Source organism: Penicillium antarcticum, assembly GCF_028974205.1.
Source record: "Penicillium antarcticum strain IBT 31339 chromosome Unknown utg000001l_segment0_segment0, whole genome shotgun sequence".
NCBI classification, from domain to species: Eukaryota; Fungi; Ascomycota; class Eurotiomycetes; order Eurotiales; family Aspergillaceae; genus Penicillium; species Penicillium antarcticum.
In genome coordinates, this window is record NW_026695299.1 from 1,012,722 (window position 1) to 1,033,431 (window position 20,710).

General features: G+C 49.5%; 5 protein-coding genes across 5 annotated transcripts; 1 reads left to right on the top strand and 4 right to left on the bottom strand.

Annotated features, from left to right (window-relative positions):
• Nucleotides 1-2,848: 2,848 nt before the first annotated feature.
• On the top strand, nucleotides 2,849-4,081 carry N7508_000375 (agmatine deiminase family protein; the record flags this gene model as incomplete). Its single annotated transcript, XM_058458460.1, has 1 exon — nucleotides 2,849-4,081. The coding sequence occupies one exon, from the start codon at nucleotides 2,849-2,851 to the stop codon at nucleotides 4,079-4,081; it is 1,233 nt and encodes a 410-aa protein (XP_058324682.1).
• A 502-nt stretch (nucleotides 4,082-4,583) lies between these two features.
• On the bottom strand, nucleotides 4,584-5,192 carry N7508_000376 (uncharacterized protein; the record flags this gene model as incomplete). The annotated part of the gene is made up of 1 exon (XM_058458461.1): nucleotides 4,584-5,192. The coding sequence occupies one exon, from the start codon at nucleotides 5,190-5,192 to the stop codon at nucleotides 4,584-4,586; it is 609 nt and encodes a 202-aa protein (XP_058324683.1).
• Nucleotides 5,193-6,026: 834 nt separating this feature from the next.
• On the bottom strand, nucleotides 6,027-6,584 carry N7508_000377 (uncharacterized protein; the record flags this gene model as incomplete). The annotated part of the gene is made up of 3 exons (XM_058458462.1): nucleotides 6,027-6,215; nucleotides 6,340-6,480; nucleotides 6,510-6,584. The coding sequence occupies 3 exons, from the start codon at nucleotides 6,582-6,584 to the stop codon at nucleotides 6,027-6,029; spliced, it is 405 nt and encodes a 134-aa protein (XP_058324684.1).
• A 4,898-nt stretch (nucleotides 6,585-11,482) lies between these two features.
• Nucleotides 11,483-13,139, bottom strand: N7508_000378 (C2H2-type zinc finger protein; the record flags this gene model as incomplete). Its single annotated transcript, XM_058458463.1, has 3 exons — nucleotides 11,483-11,508; nucleotides 11,556-12,323; nucleotides 12,374-13,139. The coding sequence occupies 3 exons, from the start codon at nucleotides 13,137-13,139 to the stop codon at nucleotides 11,483-11,485; spliced, it is 1,560 nt and encodes a 519-aa protein (XP_058324685.1).
• Nucleotides 13,140-17,956: 4,817 nt separating this feature from the next.
• Nucleotides 17,957-19,826, bottom strand: N7508_000379 (amino acid permease; the record flags this gene model as incomplete). The annotated part of the gene is made up of 3 exons (XM_058458464.1): nucleotides 17,957-19,304; nucleotides 19,380-19,491; nucleotides 19,562-19,826. 3 exons carry the CDS (start codon nucleotides 19,824-19,826, stop codon nucleotides 17,957-17,959), a joined length of 1,725 nt encoding a protein of 574 aa, XP_058324686.1.
• Between the last annotated feature and the right edge of the window lie 884 nt (nucleotides 19,827-20,710).

A 20,710-nucleotide genomic window follows, 5' to 3' on the forward strand; every position in this document is an offset into this window, starting at 1 on the left:
ACTCTCGGCCCAGCCCGAACATCTATCTCATCAATGTTAACATTCCCGGCATCCGAACTTCCGACGCCCGAATAAATACAGTAAAGCGTCCCCAAATCTCACCCCTCTCTATAGTGTACTGTAGTCCATAGCAAAGCCCGTCATTTCCCACTGACGGGATCTCGACTCGTCTTGTCCGGGATCTACGTGGAAGCGCACTCTCCACTCGTGTCAGCCCGTTCGGCGACCTCCACTACGGATCAAGCCTGCGCGGAGAGCTGCGATATAGCATGGGCTCATTTTTTACGGACTAATTTTTGAACTGACCCTTTACTTAACTGACTGCGCATGGCCATGCCTTTGTTGTACAGTGCGGGGACATTATCGTGGTTTACTTGTTGAATTGCACTGGGGTTTATTTATTGGTTTAATGTTGGTTTTGTTCTTGGTCTTCTTGTCTATGTGCTACGCTGGGATCCTTCAAGTCAGCTGTGTATATATATATCTTTCGGATTTCATGGGCGCGTGAATGATATTGCTATAGGAAATGGTTTCTGGTAAGTTTATGAGCTGGAATTACAGGTTTATTGCGAGGCTACTATCTCCATGAACTAGTTTCTTTTGAGAAGGGTTTGTACTTCATTATCAAGACTCGCGAGTGGTAGTGTATTATAGAGAGAGGTTCAATATCAACAGACTACTATCAGCGACATACAAGGCGAAAAAGCGTGGCCGATATATCCTGGCACAGCGTATGCAGACATCCACCATCTCAATCAATCCAACGCTCCACATGGATACGGCAAAAGCAAATATCTGGGGCGGTGTTCATGCATTGGCGATCATGCGAGTCATATTGAAACTACAGATTGACCAAGGCTAAGATACACAAGATTGAAATATGACGGGGATCTGCACGTGATTTATGGCTTATAATCATTGAGTTCAAGACGAAGAGTCAAGCACATAGAATCGAAGATTGGTTAGCCGGCAAGAAACCTCAATAAACAAGAAGTATAGCCAAGTAGCCCCACCCCAGCTAAGATCGCAATCATCGAATCGGAAGCCGAGGTGTACTCTTTACCCCGGTGCATAGACTCAGTGGCGTCACACCTGCAACGACCATTGGACGAAGTCTGTATGCAGTGCGCATATAGACACTCTAAGCAGGGATGAGAAGATTTTGTGATTGGGGGAGGATGAAATGGAGTGGTGAAGTTCTCGAGTTTCTACATTGGGACTCGGCTGACGGTCGGGTTTCTTTGTTGGACAAAGAGCCTCTTTGCGATTGAGTGTCTGTCATGTACTTATCTGCTGTGTCATGTAACTTGACTTGGGTTCCTGGGGTTGGATGAGTGAGCTGAGCACGGCCGAGGTGTCATCTTCGCGAAAACAAAGTGGTCTTTGTTGGAATTCCTCGCGGGCTTTCTGCTCTGTTTTCTTGAGTATCATTCGTCCTCTTGATCACATCATGACCACGTGGAACCCATCAGGATCTGGAGAAGGACACGGGGAAAAGTGTCGGTTATTGTTTCTGAAACAGCGTTCATCGACGACGCTCATTGTTGGCGCCGTCTGGATGTCCACCTTGACAGTGCATAGTTTGCCTGGAATTATTGCAGTGTGACTGGCCTGGATTGAAATCGAAGGTGTTCCTGCTATATGCCATGGTAAGTGGGCCTTTCCCTCTGAAAAAAATGAGAACCAGAATCCATGTCGAACAGATTGCCCAGTCATACCGACAACACAAGTCACCCGAGCCGGAGTTGAGTATAAGCACCGTAAGTCCAGTCCCAGATCCACTGGTATCTGTCCAGCTCATACCCACATCCAGTAGGAGAATCGTGCGTCAGCGTACTCCTCATATGTGAAGCCGGGACATCCCTGGTTCTCTGTCCATTATTTGGATACCTAGTGGACCGCGGGCGCACACGAAGTCTGCCATTCATATTAACGCTACTTTATTAGTTGGCTGCATGCTAATCCTGCAACTGGCACATTCCGTGGCCGTGTTTATAGTAGCGCGTGTAATCCAAGGAAGCTCAGGTGCGTTATCCTAGGCTTCATCACCGACGGATTAGGTGCCCGCTTTGTATCCTTTGGTTGCTTCGTTGCTCTCTCACCCGCCCTCACCTGCCTCCGATTTATTGAGAGGAACTCCACCGGACAGATTGCGCTGCTCGTGGGACTGCTGTTCGTCACAGGTATCTTCATCCACGCCTGCGCACCAGCCATGTACATCGAGACCCAGCTGCCTCTCACGGCTACGGAAACCAACAATCCAGGTATACTGGGCGCCAAAGGTGCTAAGGCGCAGGGATTCGGCCTACAGAGTATGTGCCAATTTGCGGGTGTGTTCTTCGGACCGCTCTGGGGTGGGTTCGTGGAGTATCGATGGGGGTGGGGCGCGATGACAGGAACATTGGGGAGTGTTGATGGCCTTGACTGCGAATCCAATGTTGTGGTTGGAAGAGAAGAGAGAGTTTGGGCAAGGTGAGGTTGTTCAGTAGGGGTCCACTGTTCGGTTGGACTATCCCAATCAGGCAACTTATCGGCAGTCATCCATTGCCCGATTTGGTCTCTCCAACGGTTGACTTCATCAGTCTTCTCTTTATTTTAACCACATTCGTTGCCTACTGTCTTCGAAACATAAATACTGAGCTTCACTCTGCTAAAGTTCATGTGTCTTCAATGTCTCTTCATCTTCTACGATACGTTCCAAAGCTAGCGACCGTAAGTCTCATACTTCAGTGCTCAGGGAATATCATTGATTTGCATGTGATCTGACTCTATCAAGAGCTCGCGACTATCTATCCAGCATTCCAAAGCCTCTTTCTCCGATTTCGCCCACTTCAAACACACCACCACAATGGCTCCAACCAACAAAACCTGGCACATCCAACATCGTGCCAAAACCCAGGCAGCAATGCAACAATATACCTGCCCAGCAGAAACAACTCCCCACCTAGCAACCCTCCTAAGTTTCCCATCACGCCGCTCCCTCCTGCCAGAACTGCACACAAAAACAAGCAACGAAATCATAAACCTAGCAAAATCAATCGCAACCTTCGAACCAGTCCGCCTACACGTCCGCCCAGAAGACCTAGCCCACGCGCAATCACTCCTAAATGCGAACGAAAAGGCATCCCCATACCCAATAACCCTAATCGAAGCCCCAACAAACCACGTCTGGATCCGCGACACAGGCCCAGTCTACGTGCGCGGCGCCCACGACAACGCACGGTACGCAATCGACTTCCAATTCTGCGAATGGGGCCACAAAACGGGCGAAAGGATCTACGGCAGCAGCGCATCGCCCGCCGCAGCCCTAGCGCTAGAACAGACGCCCGCATACGCAGACTGGCCAGTCATGGACAGCGCAGCCATGGCGGAGAACACGAATTTCGCAGCGGCAGTGCTAGATCTGGAGAACGAGGCTGTGGCTGCTCAGTCTGCGCACGCAAGTCCTGCGCCTGTTACTCGTGTTTCCACGCATATTCGTCTTGAAGGTGGTGGGATTGAGATTGATGGCGAAGGGACGTTTATGGCCACTGAGAGTAGTGTTCTTGGTGCGCCGCGGAATCCGGGATTGGGGCGGAAAGAGATTGAAGGGGAATTGAGTCGCTTGCTTGGTGTTTCTAAGTTTATTTGGTTCCCTGGGAGGGTTGGGTTGGATGTTACGGATGTGCATATTGATGCCGAGGCAAGGTTTGTACGGCCTGGTGTTGTTGTTGTTTGTCGGCCTCATGAAAGTGCGGAGAAGGTTCATTGGGAGGTTTATGAGGAGATTCGGGGGGTTTTGAGGGATATTGTTGATGCGCGTGGACGGAAGATCGAGGTACATGATGTTGTTGAGCCGGATCCTAAGTTTGTGAAGGGGGATTTGCCTGGTGAGGAGGCTGCGCCGGCGGCTTCGTATGTTAACTTCTATTTTGCGAATGGCGGTTTGGTCATGCCTGCGTTTGGGGATGTGGACGCTGATCAAAAGGCTTTCGAGTTGATGAAGAGTCTTGTTCCTGAGAGGGTTGTTAAGCAAGTTGCTGTTAACGCCTTGCCGAGGACTGGGGGTGTGTTGCATTGTGTTACGCAGCAGGTGCTGTGATTGTAGCCAGTTGTTGTATACCAGATTGGAAGATTTGATGTTGTATTGCTTGAGCTAGTCACATAAACCAGCAATATAAATCACTCGGTAACTTTGGATAAAATGTGATATTGATAGTTGCATTGATCTGATAACGGAATCCATGCACTTTTGGTCAGGCTTGCATTGCAGACGAAAGAGAAGAGAAAGCAAGAAGCAAGGAAATGGCCCAAATCATAAGTCATGTAAGAAATCGTGTAAATGTATGTCTTTTGGGGGCTTCATTTGTACCAGCAAAGCCAATAGAAAGAAACCCAATCCCCAGCCCTCCAGAAACCCAGAGTGAAATAAACGCCATTCCGGTGACGCTCGGTAAATGCCATACGCCACACGAATGAACCAAAAAAAGAAAGCACAAGCATGAAGATCGTAAATATCAGTCCCACTACTGTGGCCGCGGTCTAGGGTGCAGTTTCGTATCATAGGAGGGACAGAAGTAGAAAGAGAAGCAATCCCAGTCTCGTCACAGACTCAACTGATCAATGCTTCCAACCCGTCCACTACCCCCAAGCCGCCCGCCACCCTTGGTGACCATACCAAGACGGTAGAACCGTTCTTCACCAGCCGGTGTCCGGCCCCCAATATACCACTTCTCGGGCCCTATAGCATCGCGGAACCCGCCAGAGCCACTGGAACTATCACTGCCTCGACGCTGACGGTCAGCCGGGCCCCGGTTGATCGGGATAGGGGTTGACGAAGCTGGGGTCGTCGGCGGCGAGGAAGGGAGCGAGGAATCGGCCTGGGCAGTAGAGTGGTGATAGTGGTGGGCCGGGGCCGGGGCGGGTCCTTGCACGGGCCCCGCTGTGCCCGCTGATGCGGAGGTCGATGAAGTATGCGTGTGGTGATTGTGGTGCGAGTGGTGAGAGGACGTGGAGCCTGAACCGCTTGACGATGAGCCTGCCTGTGCTGAGCTGGCGGCTTTTGTGGCGATAGCGCGGGCGCTCTGGGAGATTTGGGCGCTAGAGAGGGAGGAGGTGCCGCCGCTGCCCACGGGCTGGGAGGTTGCTTTATAGGTTGACTGGGCGCGGAAGGCGGCCAGAAAGTTGGCCAGGAATGGGCGGTTGGTTGACATGATCACCTGTGTGTTCACCAAGATGTGAATCTGGGGAGACTGGGAGATCCAGGAAGATATGGGGAATGTCTTGAGTCTTTGAAGTGGAGAAATGGAACCCGATTTCAACCTTTGGAAGTTCCCGAACCCATAGGCGCTCCAATCACAATCGTTGTATTATGGCCATGACGTCGCAATGGGAGTTTCCGGAGTTGAACTTCTTTTTTTCAGATTTCTTTCTGTCTTTTTTTGCTTCTTATACAAAGGGCTCTATTTTGGTGTTAATACTCACTAGTCTCTCTCGCTATAGAGCCCTGCAGGATGCCAGGTGCATGTCAAGACAATCAGTACCACATTTGAATGCTTATCTGATTCAGTTGTAGATATCTCGATATCTCTATTTCTCTCCCTATGGCTATACAATCTATACAAGCCATGCGCGCATATACCCTGAGCACCTGACTTCACCTAGTCTTCCATGGAACGCAGTATTTCCAGATGCACCCCGGACAAAGTATACCTCGGATGGCCGGCTAGGACCGGGCACATGGTCCCCTGGCCACGGGCATAAGGATGTGACCAAGAGGCCTGAGTTATCCGCGAACTCGTGAAGCCCCTTCCAGCCTGATGGTCATCCATTTTGTCCATGCAGTGGTGCCATGCTTCTGTCTTGGCTAATCCATTCTTGTCCATAACACCAGTCATGCCAGGTGGTCCAATTTCGATGGCACAGTTGTATCGTGCCCGCTGCGGTTGTACTATATCCCAAGAAGAAGAAGAAGAAGAAGAAGAAGAAGAAGAAAAAAAAGGAAAGTAGTAAAGCCACTCTCGAACCTGATATGCATTCATGTATCCTCAAGCCGTAGTTGTCTTCTTCTCTCCTCTTGGGCATCCAGCGCTCATTGAAGAAGAGGCAGTGAAGCCTTCACCAACCTGATGGTCATCCGTCTTGCCCATAGCATTGTGTATTATCTTGCTTGGTCGTCCTATTCTCGCTGAAAAAGCAGCACTGATGCCATTCCAGTAGTCGCTTTCCGTGGAAAGCTATATCGTGTTCTTGCGATGGGTCTTTCTAACCATTTCGAAGAGAAAGCAGAAAAGCTACGTCCAACCTAATACAATTCATCCAGTCATCCATATCCCATAGAAAATTGTTCCATTCACTCACCTCAGTTGCTTCATTATCGCTGAAGAAGCAGTCAAGCCATCTCCGCCCAGTAATATTCCAACCATGGATGGCTGCCCTGAGCTTCTGAGCTTCTGGAGAAGAACCAGTAGCTCTATTCTCACCATGCTTGCAACTGCTCGTCTCTATGGATAGGTGTGACATACTCTTACTTCGTTGTCCCTCTCCTCATTGTAAGATGTGCCACATCGATTTCGTCCGTTTCCTTCGGTGTGCGTCTCGGCCATTTGACGTTTTGGGAAAATCGAGGGTTTGGGGCTTCGGAACACTGCAACGAAACGATTGGTAAAAGTCGTAGAGTTTCCGGAAGAGGATCTCACTGTTGCTCTAGGTCGTGAGCTCGTGGGCTTGCAGGTCGTAGGATCCTTAGATGTCGCTGGCGTGATTTCTGGTTAGCATCTGGAAAGTCATGATTGTCTCTTTGGGCTCTGAAGGATGGAGTTGTCAAGCCTCTCGGTATCGCCTCATAAATTCACGCGTGATCTCTGTGCTCTGGGATCGCTGGTGGAGAATCATCGTGGACCTCGTCGGCCACCGAGGAAAGAAATTGTTAGAGAGAGAGGATACCCACTGGTGCCAACAGGAAATTGCACCTAACTGATCCTTGCTAGCACAGCTGCTTTCCCTTAATTCACGCTTAGCAATCATTCCAAGTCACCTTGCGGTCTGGTTACTTGGTTTGAGCTCATGCCAGGTTCTCAGTCGCCATGTTCAGGTTTCTCGGTCTCGAGTCTGTAGATGAAGCCGTTCCCATTAATGGCCAACCTTGATACATAGAATTATACATACATATATAGTCTCCCGCCTTGTAGATTACGACAGCGATGAGCTCCTCGGCAAGGGTGTCTCGGTTGCATTATCTGTCACAATAATGGTTGCAGAGCAGCCCTTCACGTAGTCAAGGCCCAGCAGCCTATCCAACTCTTAGCTCCGTATGTGTATTTTTAGTCTACTGCTCTATTCCTGTCCGCTGGAGTACTCTGTGGCCGTCGCCGTCGCCGTAAGTACTTGGGCCATGGGGTGGTACTGGTGTTTTTGTGCGATGCACAGGCGTGGTGGGCCTTGGGTCTTGATGGCCCGGTGACTCCTGTATGGTCGCAACATCGTAGAGTAGATTGCTGTAGCTCAAATTGTAGCTCTATACTAGCTGATTATCGTGAGATAATTTGTTTGACCATAATTAAGTGCTGAGATCGTATACGGGAGTGCCCACAATGGCCACCCAGGACCTCGTTGTACGGCGTGCGCCGGGGTCTTCAGGGCCCGGTGGCTCTTACGACCTCAAAATCGTAGAATAGACTACTGTAGCTCAAATTGTAGGCTTAGACTAGCTGGTTACCGTGAGGTAGTTGACTTGGTTATACAGGAGTGCGGTGGCCGTATACAGGGGTTCAAGAACGGCCACACAGGATCCCATTGGCAAAACTCGCTTCCTCGGCCAGAATCATCGCTTCGAGCCTCAAAAAAGCTCTCATCTATTCAGACAGGCCTCTAAAACATCATCATGAAGGTTTTTAAGCTCTACTTGGTCTACAAAAGTTTTGGTGGGGCCCCTTGAAGTGTCCGCATTTCTACAGGGCTGTCAACCTTCCAGCAGATCGACGCGCCATGTGGCTGCGGCTCTGCCCATTCTCATCTCTGATTGGTTGAATTCTGAGTCGCGCTCCGCTACAGCCAATCACAGGCGAGGATCGATCTATATATACCCCCCTCTCTTTTCTCCCTCCTTCTTTCTTTCTTCTCTTCTTCACATCTCTCCTTTCTTCAGGTCTTTCCCTCCAAAGGACCTTCCTGGCCAGGAGGTCCCAAGGTCAGGTTTCATCCCAACTTCTGTTCATCTTCCAACCTTCCAACATTTCACATGGTTGTCCAACATCTATGATCTATGTTGACCATGTTTGTTCCATGTCTTCTTTCTTTACCTTTCCCCTTCATAACGCTCCTTCACCTTCATGACCCTCCTTTACCTTCATGGCCCTCCTTTACCTTCATGACCCTTCATGACTAACATGTCTTGTCTTCCTTAGATACGTCCTTGACTTGGATCGACACTCAACTCTTGCCTTCTTCTCGACCTGCCTTGCCTCCTGACTTGCATCAACCTTCAACACATGTTACAACGGGATATGAACTCGAGTCCTCGCTTCTTGTAGCGAGTTGGATGTTGGAAACCGACGGGACCACACTCATGCCTTGCCTTAGCCTCATCGACAACCTTGGACACTCACTCAACACATGGTACAACATCGGGGTGGGAAAGAGGGGTCCGCGCTTCTTGTACGCGGGTGGGACTGGGCGGATACCGGGTCTCCGTTTCTTGTAGCGGATGGGATAGCCGGCTGTGAACTATACAGGCACCGAGAGGCATCGACAACATGTTACCACGGGATATGAATTCGAGTCCCCGTTTCTTGTAGCGGGTTGGATGTTGGAAACCGACGGGCACACACACTCAACACCGGCATCGACAGGCATTGGCACTCAACACTGGTATATCCTCCAACTCTCTTGACCTTCATCTTTCTTGGCCATCAACTCCACGTCCTCCTTCTCTTCGACGTCCATAGTCCGTCATGTCTTCCATGACCCTCCACCTCTTTTGACATCCGTGTCCTCAATGTCCGTCATACCTTTCATGACTTACATTTCCACGTCCTTCCGACATCCGTGTCCCTCATTGTCCGTCATTCCCTCCATGACCGGCATGTCCACCTCCTTCGACGTCCATCGCCCTTTATGACCTTCAAGACGTCTCATCCACAGCTTACCATCTTGCCTCTTTTGTCAACACTTCATGACATCTATCTGACCAACCTTCATCCACGGTCCACCCTTCAGGCTCTTGCCTTGCTTTGTCACTCACCAACCTTGCTGTGACACATCATCTGACATCACGGTTTTCTATGGTCTCGACTCACATCGATCTCCATCGGTCTTCGGTCTTCTCAGTCTTCCCCCATGTATCTATCTCCTATGTTGTTTGGTATTTATGCTTTCGTGTCACCTCCATGAGAGGTCCGACTCCCATGTATTAAGTCAAATGAAAGGTCCATCTTCAATTTCATCTTCTTCATTCAGTTTTCAATGTAGTTTCTATTGTATGGTCTTGTAAGATGTAAGCATACTTCAGGGTTAAGACATTGTAAGTGTTGTTATACACTTGGACACTCTTCTTCATGGCCCTTGGGTTTGTATATTGTCTTGATGTAGCTTGCTTGCATCATTGTCTATACTCTCTATCTTGCTCTCTGTATCTCCTTGTTCTTATGATCCCTATTCTCCGTGAACATAACATAATATTCACCATCAGTGCTGCTACCCTCTACTCAACCGTAGTCAACGGCCATCCACCCCACAACCCCCACCAAACAACGGAGCATAATAACATCCACAATCAAGGTCTTGCAGACTGCACTCTCAACTCCATTAATGACAATACCCACGATCCAGGCATTGTTTCTCATACCTGCGCTCGACTGCAGACAGACATACTCAAGCCTCTCTGTTCCCATGTCCTTTTTGCACCCAAGTCTATTTCTGCGCTCAGTCCCAAGCAATAGACCAAAATAAACCAAGATGATTACCGCAGCCCATGCATGCTTCAGGAATCCACTGTATCCAACGAGACTACGAAGATACACCCCCCCCCCCCCCTCTCTACAGTCAAATTGCATGCAACAAGTTGGACGACACTCATGACCAAGGCCAACGCTTTCTTTTAGGTTATATTACGCTGCACTGCATTTAAGTCTAGACATGCTCATGTCTTCTCTCTGTATCAGCAGAGCCCTCGCTTCATAAACAAGATCCGGGTAAGGTTATATCCACGGTCCATGCTCTCCTCTCCTGCTCTGAGGTGTAGGCGACTCTAAGCAGGCCTGGAAATTTCCTAGTCCTTCGCATAATCTTGAGGAAGGGGGTAGGTTCGAGTCACTGAGGGAGACGGTATTCATGACTGCTTTACAATTGACTTGATTACTGGGCTTCGGACATGCCCTCTCTTCATATTAAAATCCCAAGGCTGTAAGTGTAGCTGCAGATGCAGATAGCAACTTGCGACACATACCAAATTCAATAGATACGTACATCGATAGCCATGGATTCAGCAAAGTGAAATGATTAAAGGTCTATTCTGACAGCTTTTCCCTTGACCCATGAAGAACCATAAACACGAAAAAGAAAAACACCTAGATCACACCCTATCAATATCAAACCCAACGCACATAGCACGTAGCACATATAATATAAATGTTTCTCAGACCGACTTTACTAACACAAGAAAAGAAAAGGCCAAGAGATGCACATGTACACACCAGACCTCAGAAAAGAAGAGAAGATCAATGCACAAGGTAAAAACTGCCAAGAAAGTAATAAAAAAACCGACAAGCAGCCATCCCATAAAAAAAAGTAAAGATAAGATGTAAAGAGTAAAAAAAAGCTTTTTTCTTCTTTCTGATGATCGAACACTCGCGCAAAAAGATGAACAGAACAGATCACATGCCCATGTCTATAGTATGAAGACGCCGAAACAAACCACCCACCATACCCATCAACACACCCCCTCCCACGAACACGAACACACACAAACTCCAATGGACAATGGAACCATGGAGAGAGAGAGGGGGGGGGGAATGAGGGTAAGTGTAAAAAGTAACAACCAGATATCGCAAATCAAGTCCCACTTAAGATATGACATAAGGGTGTAAGGTGAAGATAACGAGATGCGGGAGACACAACCCACGCCTGATGGGAACAGAATTGAATCGAATGTAGAGTAGAATGAATAGAGAAAAATGAAAAATGAGGTGAGGGCCATCAAGGACACACGATACAAAAAACAAAACCGGACGAATAGGGACGCCGGGGCACGGAACGCCGCTGCGAGCTTCGAGGGCCGGATGTCGAGGGCGGTTCGGATCAAGGGACTGTCGTTGCGGAATTGAGGATAGAGAATCGCGACCTGTGAATTTGCACCAGCAGAATGCAGTGTATGGACGGGTTGATTGAGAGGGTGGAGAGCAGAAGTCCTACCCCCGGCGTTGCGGAAAAAGAGTGGTTTTCTCTTGATTCGTCAGACGCTTTTTCAATCTCTTGTCTCATCTTGCGTTCTGATCGAATTCACTGTCTACTGTCTCGCGGGCTGCACGGTACCTGATATGGTCAGCATGTATATCGAAAGATACAAGGGATTGACTAACCGTCACCACCCATGGTGGTCGAGGCAAGGTACAGGCCGTTCATGCCGCTCTCCGGGGCAGTGGTGGCAGGGTAGTACTTGCGGTCGTGGTCGACGGGAGCGTGGATGGACTCCTGGCCTGCGGCCATGGAGTGGGGAAAAACGGGGTTGATGTAGCCATCTGAGGCGCCGTGCTGAAACATCGAATTCCAGTCAACACCGGCGTGATGTGAAGGGGGACCGGGCATCACCGGTTTGTGGTCAGGAAGGACCAGGGGCTTTACCTGTTCAAGGGGACGATCAACCGTCAGCTGCTGGCCATGGGCATCTACACCGGGCTGCATGAGGTACGGATTCTGTTTGGGTGCAGCCATCCACGAGGCTCGCGCTTGCGCCTGGCCAGCGGAGAACGCGTCGTCACCGGGACCACGGTTCATGCCGTTGACAGACTGCATCGTGAAGCCAAGGGGCTGCTGATCCGCGTAGGCGGGACGACCAGCGGCCATTCCATTGCCATTCACGGCCCCATCGAAATGCGCACCCATGACACCATTGGAGTGGGGGACAGTATTACTGACTTCATCCTGGAGCGGCTTGGGAGGGTTGGCCGCGGCAGCCGCAGCTGCTTGCTGCTGAGACCGCTTCAGATGGGCCTGGGGGTGCGACAGGTGAGTAGCACCAGTCGGGTTACCGCGACGAATCGAGCACTTTTGGAAGTGACGCTTCAAGATGTCACTGCGAGAGAAGGTGTCCTTGCAAAGAACACACATGTAGGGGCGATCACCGGTGTCTGTGGCGCGTTAGTCAATGCCAATTTACTCCATATCGTCCTCAACTCACGTCTCAAGAGATGGCGCTTCAGGTGCTTCGCGTGGAGGTAAGTCTTATTACAGTGCGGGCAGGGGAATTTTCCGTCGGCGTCCTTGGCGGGGATGGTGGTGCTCTTCGCGGTGCCATTGACACCGTTGGGCACAGGAGTCGCGCGGCCCGGGACACTGGGCAGGATGCCACGGCGGCCCTGAGAGCCCACGACCTGCGTGCGTGGCTGTTCCTTGGCGTAGGGAGAGCCGTTCGCGCTATTCACATCAGGGGTCATTCCCCAACCCTTACCATCGGAATAGCTGAAAGCACCGGAGGGGAGACCATTGAAGTCAGGGCGACGGTCGCGTGGGGGAGCAGGGGCGATCGGCTGGGGGTAGCTCTGAGCGGTGGATGCGGGCGGGAGCACGCTCGGGGGAGGTGGGGGGTACTGCTGGTGCGCCTGTGTTTGAGGGTTAGGAAGGTTCAACATAGACGATGGCGGAAGGCTACCGACAGTCGTGTGCGGCATCATAGGGGCCGTGGAAGCCCCGTAGACATCGTGAGTTGAAGCGGGATACCGCGACAGATCCGGGCGGTACGGCTGGCCCATGTAATGGTGCGGCGCGGGCGACTGAGGGTGATGCGGCTGCAGAGGAGGCAGTGTATGCGGCTGCGAGACCGGGTACTGCGGCTGCATCGAGTATTGTGGCATGTGCATGCTCGAGATGGGAGTCGAGGACATAGGCGTGGAGCCTGGAGGCAGGCTGGTGGAGGGAGGACGGGAAGGGTGAGATCTGGGATCCATTGTATATAGAGAGAGAGAGAGATCAAGAGAAGAAGTTGTTCACGGTAACTGAATCATCGAACTCCAAAATCTGCAATCTCAATTTTTTTTTTTGGCTCGAAGCGCAGCTCCTTGTTTGACGAAATTTTCCCCGGAGGCGGAACGACTTCACAGATCACGGATCACGGGACGAGGCGGTTCTGAAACTCGGACTCCACAGGATGAAGAAGAGAGAATAAAAGAAGAAGAATGCTTAATTGAAGAAGATGTCCCCACGGCAGAGAAGTGTGATTTATCCGCACGTTGTCAGCGTCGATGGTTCTGTATCCACCGAAGAAGCGGGCGTGCAAGTGGGTCTGCAGGAAAAAACAACTAGTCCGAGATCTGCTTCGCGTCAATCGATTGAACAGTGAGATATGAGAAAGAAAGAAAGAGAAGCAAGAAAAGGTGTATCAAGTCGGAGAATTGAATGAGAATTGAGAATTGAGAATTGGGGGGAAAGAGAATTCTCAGGCGGAAGACCGGGTAATAAAAAAAAAAAAGAACGAAAAAGACGAAAAAAGACGATCGTTCCTCGGGGAGGCAAGAGGCGACGAGCCAAATATTGAGACTGTACGGTATTACGAAAATTACATGGCTGCCGTTTTGGGAATGGCCGATCGCGGTACTCGCAAGCAGACACAAACTATGCTATTCCATTCTGTAACTGTACTATTCTGACTATTCTATTTTGATTCTGTTCTCTATGGAAACTCAAACACCGGCTCATTGCTCCGATCACGGCCTTCCATTCCATCCCCCATCTCCATGTCCACATATACAATGTACTGTATGAAGATCTCATGGAGCTCCAGTGGATTATCACCCTGGCTCTTCTTTGTTTATGGCTCCGCAGTGGCTGACAGCCCCGCAAGTTGAGATCTGAGATGTACAGCTGAAGAGATAACAGTCATGTCTAGATCATCTGCATTGATCTCCCAGCACGTCATTCCGAGGTCCGAGAGAACCTTGGAAGGGTTAGAGCTCCGGAATAGGACTGCATCATGCTTCCCGGCTGCAGAGAGTCTATTGCATGCAGAGGGGATGGTTCTCCGGCCCCGACTTATCAATCATTATGGTTGGGGGGGATGTCCGACCGGGCGTAGTGTCGAGTCGAAGTAGTAACGACCATGCATAGTTGCCCTTTACGTACCCCTGTGAAGTTGTACATATGTACAGACGTACACACAGGTGTAGGTATAGTACTTTATCGGAGCGCCGTAGCCGCCCTGATTCCGTTCCTAGACTCGTAAGCTTGAGAGTCTAATCCATCTCCGATTTCTGCCTAGAGACGGCAGGAATGTTTCCGAATTCAGGGGGTGCAACCCCTGATGGAAGCAGGTTTAATAAGCATCCCGAGAAAGTTTCAGACTCAAATAGGAGAGGAAACAGGAGAATAGGGGCTAACTTATAACGTGAACGCATTCGTAGATTGATAAAAGTGTAATCCATATTGTAGCGTAGTCTAGTATAGTACGTGGAAACGGACGAGATCTGTATTCCGGACCCAATATCCCTGCCCCTCCTTCTCCACCCCTTCGCAAGAGCTTCTCCCGCTTCGATTGTGGACCTGGAAGGCTTCGACCAGGGTTCTGCAGAAATCAGACTATATCAGTGTTCTTTGAGGGTTGTATGCACTCCTTGGGATTCTGTATGAAGTGAATGAACTGAAAATAGGGAATGACCCAATTCCACACGTAACAGGCTCTCGCTTAACCTTCCACATTGTCTCACCTCGGTATGTGTATGTGTGTGTATTGAGTACCTGCATAGACCTTTCCATTTCATTTTTATTCCCATTTCCCCTACAATCCGGAAAAGCGTTATATTCGTGGCTTACCCTTAGCTCCGACTCAACTAATCAATTCAATGCGGTGTGTTCAATCTGGCAGGTCGTTAGGACTGCGACAGAATTAGGGCACTCGGCATCAACGCCGGATGTTGGCGGTCTCCACTCATCCCCCGAAAGGGAAGGGTTTGCAAAGTACGGTGAGGCTTTGCGGAGTTCTTTTCAAGAAAATCAGGGGGTTAATTGATTCAGGTACAAGGTATTGTTCTCTGCTTATACTACTGTTTATAAGGAATATACGGTTAGTGTACATATAATCCATGGATGAGACCGAGGTCTAGTCTCCTGCATGACCAAGCATCGGATCGGCCTTTTCTTTTCTTTTCTTTTGGATGGAAAGCTTGGCTTGAGAAAACCCTGCCGATGGATTCGGGTCTAGTAAAACTAACTGTCTACAAAAGTACTTGTTGGGCTGTAGTCAGGCTAATCCATACAGAGTACAATAGTAAATAATACCTCGAACCCGCGGAGATCCCGACTCCACGACTGCCGAACTGGTAGGAACTCACGTGAGAGTAGAACTGTACTCCGTAAAAGAATCAAAAATTACCCAACAGAAAGAGAAGTCTACAAGGCGCCGGCACAGGCCGGAAACACCGCCCAAGCCAAGTCCGGATCGCCGAGTTTCAGGATCCTGTTGGCCAATCATATGCCCTTGTCCACTTCAGCAAAAGGATCACGCCGCCACCGACCTCATAGGCAAAGACTCGGTATTCTAGATCTTACGTGTAAGTTGGAAGTGGTATTGGCGAGTTCAGTTCCCGAATTGACTTTGGACTGGAGAACATGTCAAGTGACATTCTCTCCATGTGTATGTGGAGTTGATGGAGACTTGAGATGTTGACATCTACTATAAATATATACTCCTGTAGTTGACAACCTCACTGTTGACTGGTATATGATTATTATATCTCAGGCAAATCCCTCAACCGGACGCCACGTCATAGGTTAGGATAGACTTTAAGAATCTACGGAAGTATGCGAATAATCACCAAATTCTATTCCGATAATCCAATATTATAATATTATAATAAGTATAATACTACCTCATGTGATGCAAGCCATGGTCATCTCACCACCCAAGACCCGAAACCCGTGGAAACAAAGTACCAACTACTCAGAACCGACCTATCCCATGTATGTGTATGCTGTTCGCATCCGACAATGCATCTGATTCCTAGTCTACATGACATGGAAATAACTTAGTGGCTGCCTGAGCCGAAGAAAAGCCAGAAATCGGGCCGAAATAGCATACCAATACGCCAAGTAATGGAAAACGGCAAAATGGCTTACCCTATTCGGAAGGTATGGTATTGTAAATTGCACTCGGGTGGTCTCCGACTGCAGCCACCAAGGCGTTTTTCTCTTTTGGCTCGCCTCCTTAGGTAAATTCCACGGTACTGGGATCAAGACACTTTCACACTTGTACATTTTCACACTTTTACTTGGGAAAGTGAAAATTTGCCAGGCACGGGATCATTGAACCGTGGGTATCTGGATTTCATGACGTACTCCGTATATTCTGTGCCGATCGGTTCCTGGGACACTGGGACCGCGACTGGGACCGCTGGGGTTGGCATTGGGACACCCCTGGCAGTGTCGATCGGGGTTTTACTGTACATTCTGTAAACGCCGGTGTGATTTGGGTGTGATTTGGGTGTGATTTGGGGTATTTTCGCTCTAGTTCTCGTGGCTTGGGGTAAGTGCTTGGCTGTTGCAAGTTACGTGTTGTCTCGCATGGCCGAGTTAGCTGATCTGGTTGGGCAATATATATAATAAATAGAGCTAAATTGACTTTGATAATAATGACCTGTGCCGTGTCTATAGGCTTGGAACATTGATAATGGTGCTATTTTTCATATAGTATCTCACTATTACATATAATGTTGTCGAGTTAATGCTCACTATCGACATGGGCATCAACATATCCATGTACACGTCGGTGGAGACAGTGGATGTTCTCCTGGGGTCAGATTAAGCATATCTGTGCCAACCCTTTTTTTTTATTCTCCGTTGCATCCATGTTCAGTGTCCACCAGCGTCGGTGGGGTCTCAGGGGGTGGATCTTTAGGATTCTCCCCGGGGATCCCAGCGCAAGGTACGTTGTATAGGGTACCTGGTGGTGTGGGAGGTGGTGTTCGCAGTCACTCTCCAGGGAGGAAAAGGGGTTTCTAGATTGCGGTATCTCGTCGCTGTCCGTCCCTACTTGGTTGAGGCGTACTAGGTGTCGTTTCGGGCTTGCGTTGCTGGGCTCTCAAGTGTTCTCGGCCCTAGTTGAGGTACCTGGTACAACTGCTAGACCCGATCAGCGTGTCCGGTACATGTACATGTACATGTCCTTGGCTATTCTGCGGTGTAAGATACTCTGCAGGGCCTTCTTTGAATTATTGCTTTTTCTTCTTTTTTTTGGCTGTGATATATGCTGTTATTCGAGATCACTGCATTTCTGCGCCTAGCCCTAACTGAATGCGGATTCTGCCTCAAATACCCAATGCCCAATACTTAATACCTTGCATCTAGTTTGATAGACAGATACCTGCTAATCGCTATCCTTATCCCTAGATACTGCATCCGGATCTAGCATACCTGCATGCAGTCGCATACGCTTATCTCAAGCTGGGACTGGTGGAGTAAGCCCACTCCTCCATCCACATGGTCATCACAGCCCCAAAATCAAGGCAAGATGGGGCACTGGGTCTTCTCCATGTGGCGGCTGTCAGATTTATCCATATTTATGGGCCCTGCGCTTTGTGACATGCAGGTGGCGGATGCTTATATTGTGTTGCTCATTTATCAACCATTTTGTGTCACTTCTTACCGGGATTAAAGCGTTAAGAAAGCTTAGACTCCTGAACCGAAGGATAAATTCCATTTAAACGTTATACATATTATACCAAGAACGCAGCACAAAAATCAAGTCCTAACTCTCATCCGATAACCGACATCCACCTCACAGAGGATTATCAGGATCATCCGACTTGCGCGGGAGACCACTAGTCTCCGTCTCCAGAGAAACAGGCTCAATCCCCTCACTAACAACAGGCTCCTGCTCAATCGCATGAATAGCATGCTCAACATTAACAACCGGCCCAGTAAACCACTTCCTTGCATCAACAACCCACCAGACCGAAACAGCCAACATAGGCGCCCCCCACACAAGACAAGTCCAATTCATCAGATCCGGGGTCAAATCACTGCCGGTAACACTAGGCAAACACAATATCGGCACCATAAGCAAAACAAAAGAAACACCAATACCACCAACCCAAGGCCCAAACGGACCCAAATGCCATGGCCCCCTCCTAAACCGATTGCCCACGAAGAAAACCCGAATACAAATCGGCACAGCAAAAGCAAAGAATTGCGCAATAGCCCCAATAGAAAACAAAGCCCCAATAGCAACCTCCCCGGCCAGAATGAGCAGACACATCAAAATCCCCAACACAGCATTCAAAATGACCGCATTTACAGGCGTCTGCGTATACCCATTAACAACCTTCCAATACCTCGAAAAAGGAAAACAATCGTCACGAGCATAGGCATATGTAACCCTCGATGCAGCAACCATACACCCCTGCCCCATACTGAATCCACAAACAATGGTCAAAGCCAGAATAGCCATAGCCGTGTTGGCCGGCATAACTTGCAGCAGGTACGACGCCCACGGCTGACCAAGATCGGAATCGATAACGGCCTCGACATCCAGAACCGTGTACGCAACGACGAGCTGCAGGAACCAGCCCAACAGCCCGCCCACGCCGGACGTCAGCACAATCGCGCGCGGCGAAGCGATATTCGCGTTCGAGCATTCCTCGCTCAGGTGGAAGGGCGAGTCGTAGCCGGACATTGTCCAGATGACACCGACGAAGGTCATTAGCACTGCGACGCCGTCGGGGAAATCTGTTAGGTTGGTGATGTGCGACCAGACTTCGTGGGAGGGGGTGAATTTGGGGACGTTTTTGGTGTTTGCTGGGATGAGGATGAGGACGGCTATTAGGGCTAGGAAATTGAAGGTTGAGCCCCAGGAGTTGAATTGCGCGACGCGTTTTGTTGGCATGCTGCTTATTCCCGCGTGGACTATCATTATGAGCGTTGTTAGGAGGAAGGTTTGCCAGGTTGTTGGGGTGTAGGATGGGTTGTGAATTGAGACTGCTGCTAGGATCATTGCGCTTAGCGAGTAGTTCACCGATGGGGCTGCTGTTATTTGGCCGATCCAGTTTGACCAGCCTGTTATCCAGGCTGCAAAGGGGCCGTAGCCTGGTGGTGCAAGGACTGCTGCTGCGTAGTAGAGGCCGCCGCTGTGGGTGGATTGGTCAGTTCTTCGTCCTTTTGCCCTGGCTGCCCAAGCGGTTGGCCTTCAGGTGGTGACTTACCTTGTAGGCATAGCTGAGCAAAGCTCCGCCATCGACATTGCAATGCATTGGATGAAGATCATGGCGATTATCCAACCCCAGACCATACCTGCTGTTCCGGCATATCCCATACCTTGATCCATCCATGTCAGTATGTCGAAATTCCATCAAACGATGCACGAAACCAGATATATAGCACTCACCATAATAAAGGGTACTCGCAAAAGAAGGCAACAGTCCCAGAACAGCAAAACTAACACAGAAAGTCGTCCACAGCGAGAACTCGCGCTTGAACTCCTGCTTATAACCAAGTGCCGTAATGACTCTCTCATCCGCATCCATATCATGATCCGTAAATGGCACATCACCATCAGGCAGAATAGAGGTAACCTGCTCATGTCCAGCATCGCGATACCCAGCGCCTTTGTTGACAGAGACGGAGGGTTTAGACTCCATGCTTGCGCCCATGGCCGAGGCAGTAGTAGCCAGTAGTCGGTATGATAATAAGATAATGCGGGGGTAGAATTTAAGATCTGAGATCTGAAATATTAGAGGTGAACCAGCAATCAAGAAGAATAATGGATAGTATAAGTCAAGTACTGTAGATCGAAATGGTAGGACCAAGTCCAAGATACAAGTTCAACAAGAAACCGAACCCTGACCAGAGGGAAGGAGGATATAATATAATATAAACAAAGACTCGATTCGATCCGAAGAAGACCAGGGGTACCTAGCACAGCATGTTATCTACACAATCTTGCAGGGTGGCGTTTTCCTTCCATCTTCCCCCGCGCACGATCGGAAGTACACTTCCAAAGAGAGCGGTGGAAAGACTATATCGCCAGAGAGGGGGCGAAAGCAGGCGAGAACGGTGTATTCCGCGATAAGGACGAATGACATGAAAGGAAATCAAATGAATAATGCAGATATACTAGCTTCGAGTTTGATCTGTAGACTTGGATATCCGGGAGTCCAAGGATATAGCTGGTGTTCTCCGCACGCGAGCTATGATTCGTACAGGGGGGAGCTGTTCAGGGTGTTCATTCGAGGCTCAGGGCTTCTGTGCTACTTTTCTTGGCGAAGGTTCCATGCCTATAGGGGAAACTGCAGGCGTTGAAACTCACGGGGTTGAAGTGCATGATAAGAGTAAGCGAGATAAGGCTTGACTTTGACGTTAGGGATAGAACATGGCCTTATCTATGCGTGGACTTGCCTGAATAGGTTCTGTTTGTATGGTTCTCACTGCTTTCAAGTGATATGATTGGGTCTTTTGAGGGTGGTACATAGACATCTAGAAGCCTTGTACGTCGTACACTTTTGACTACATAACCTTGGAGTATCGGAATACGACA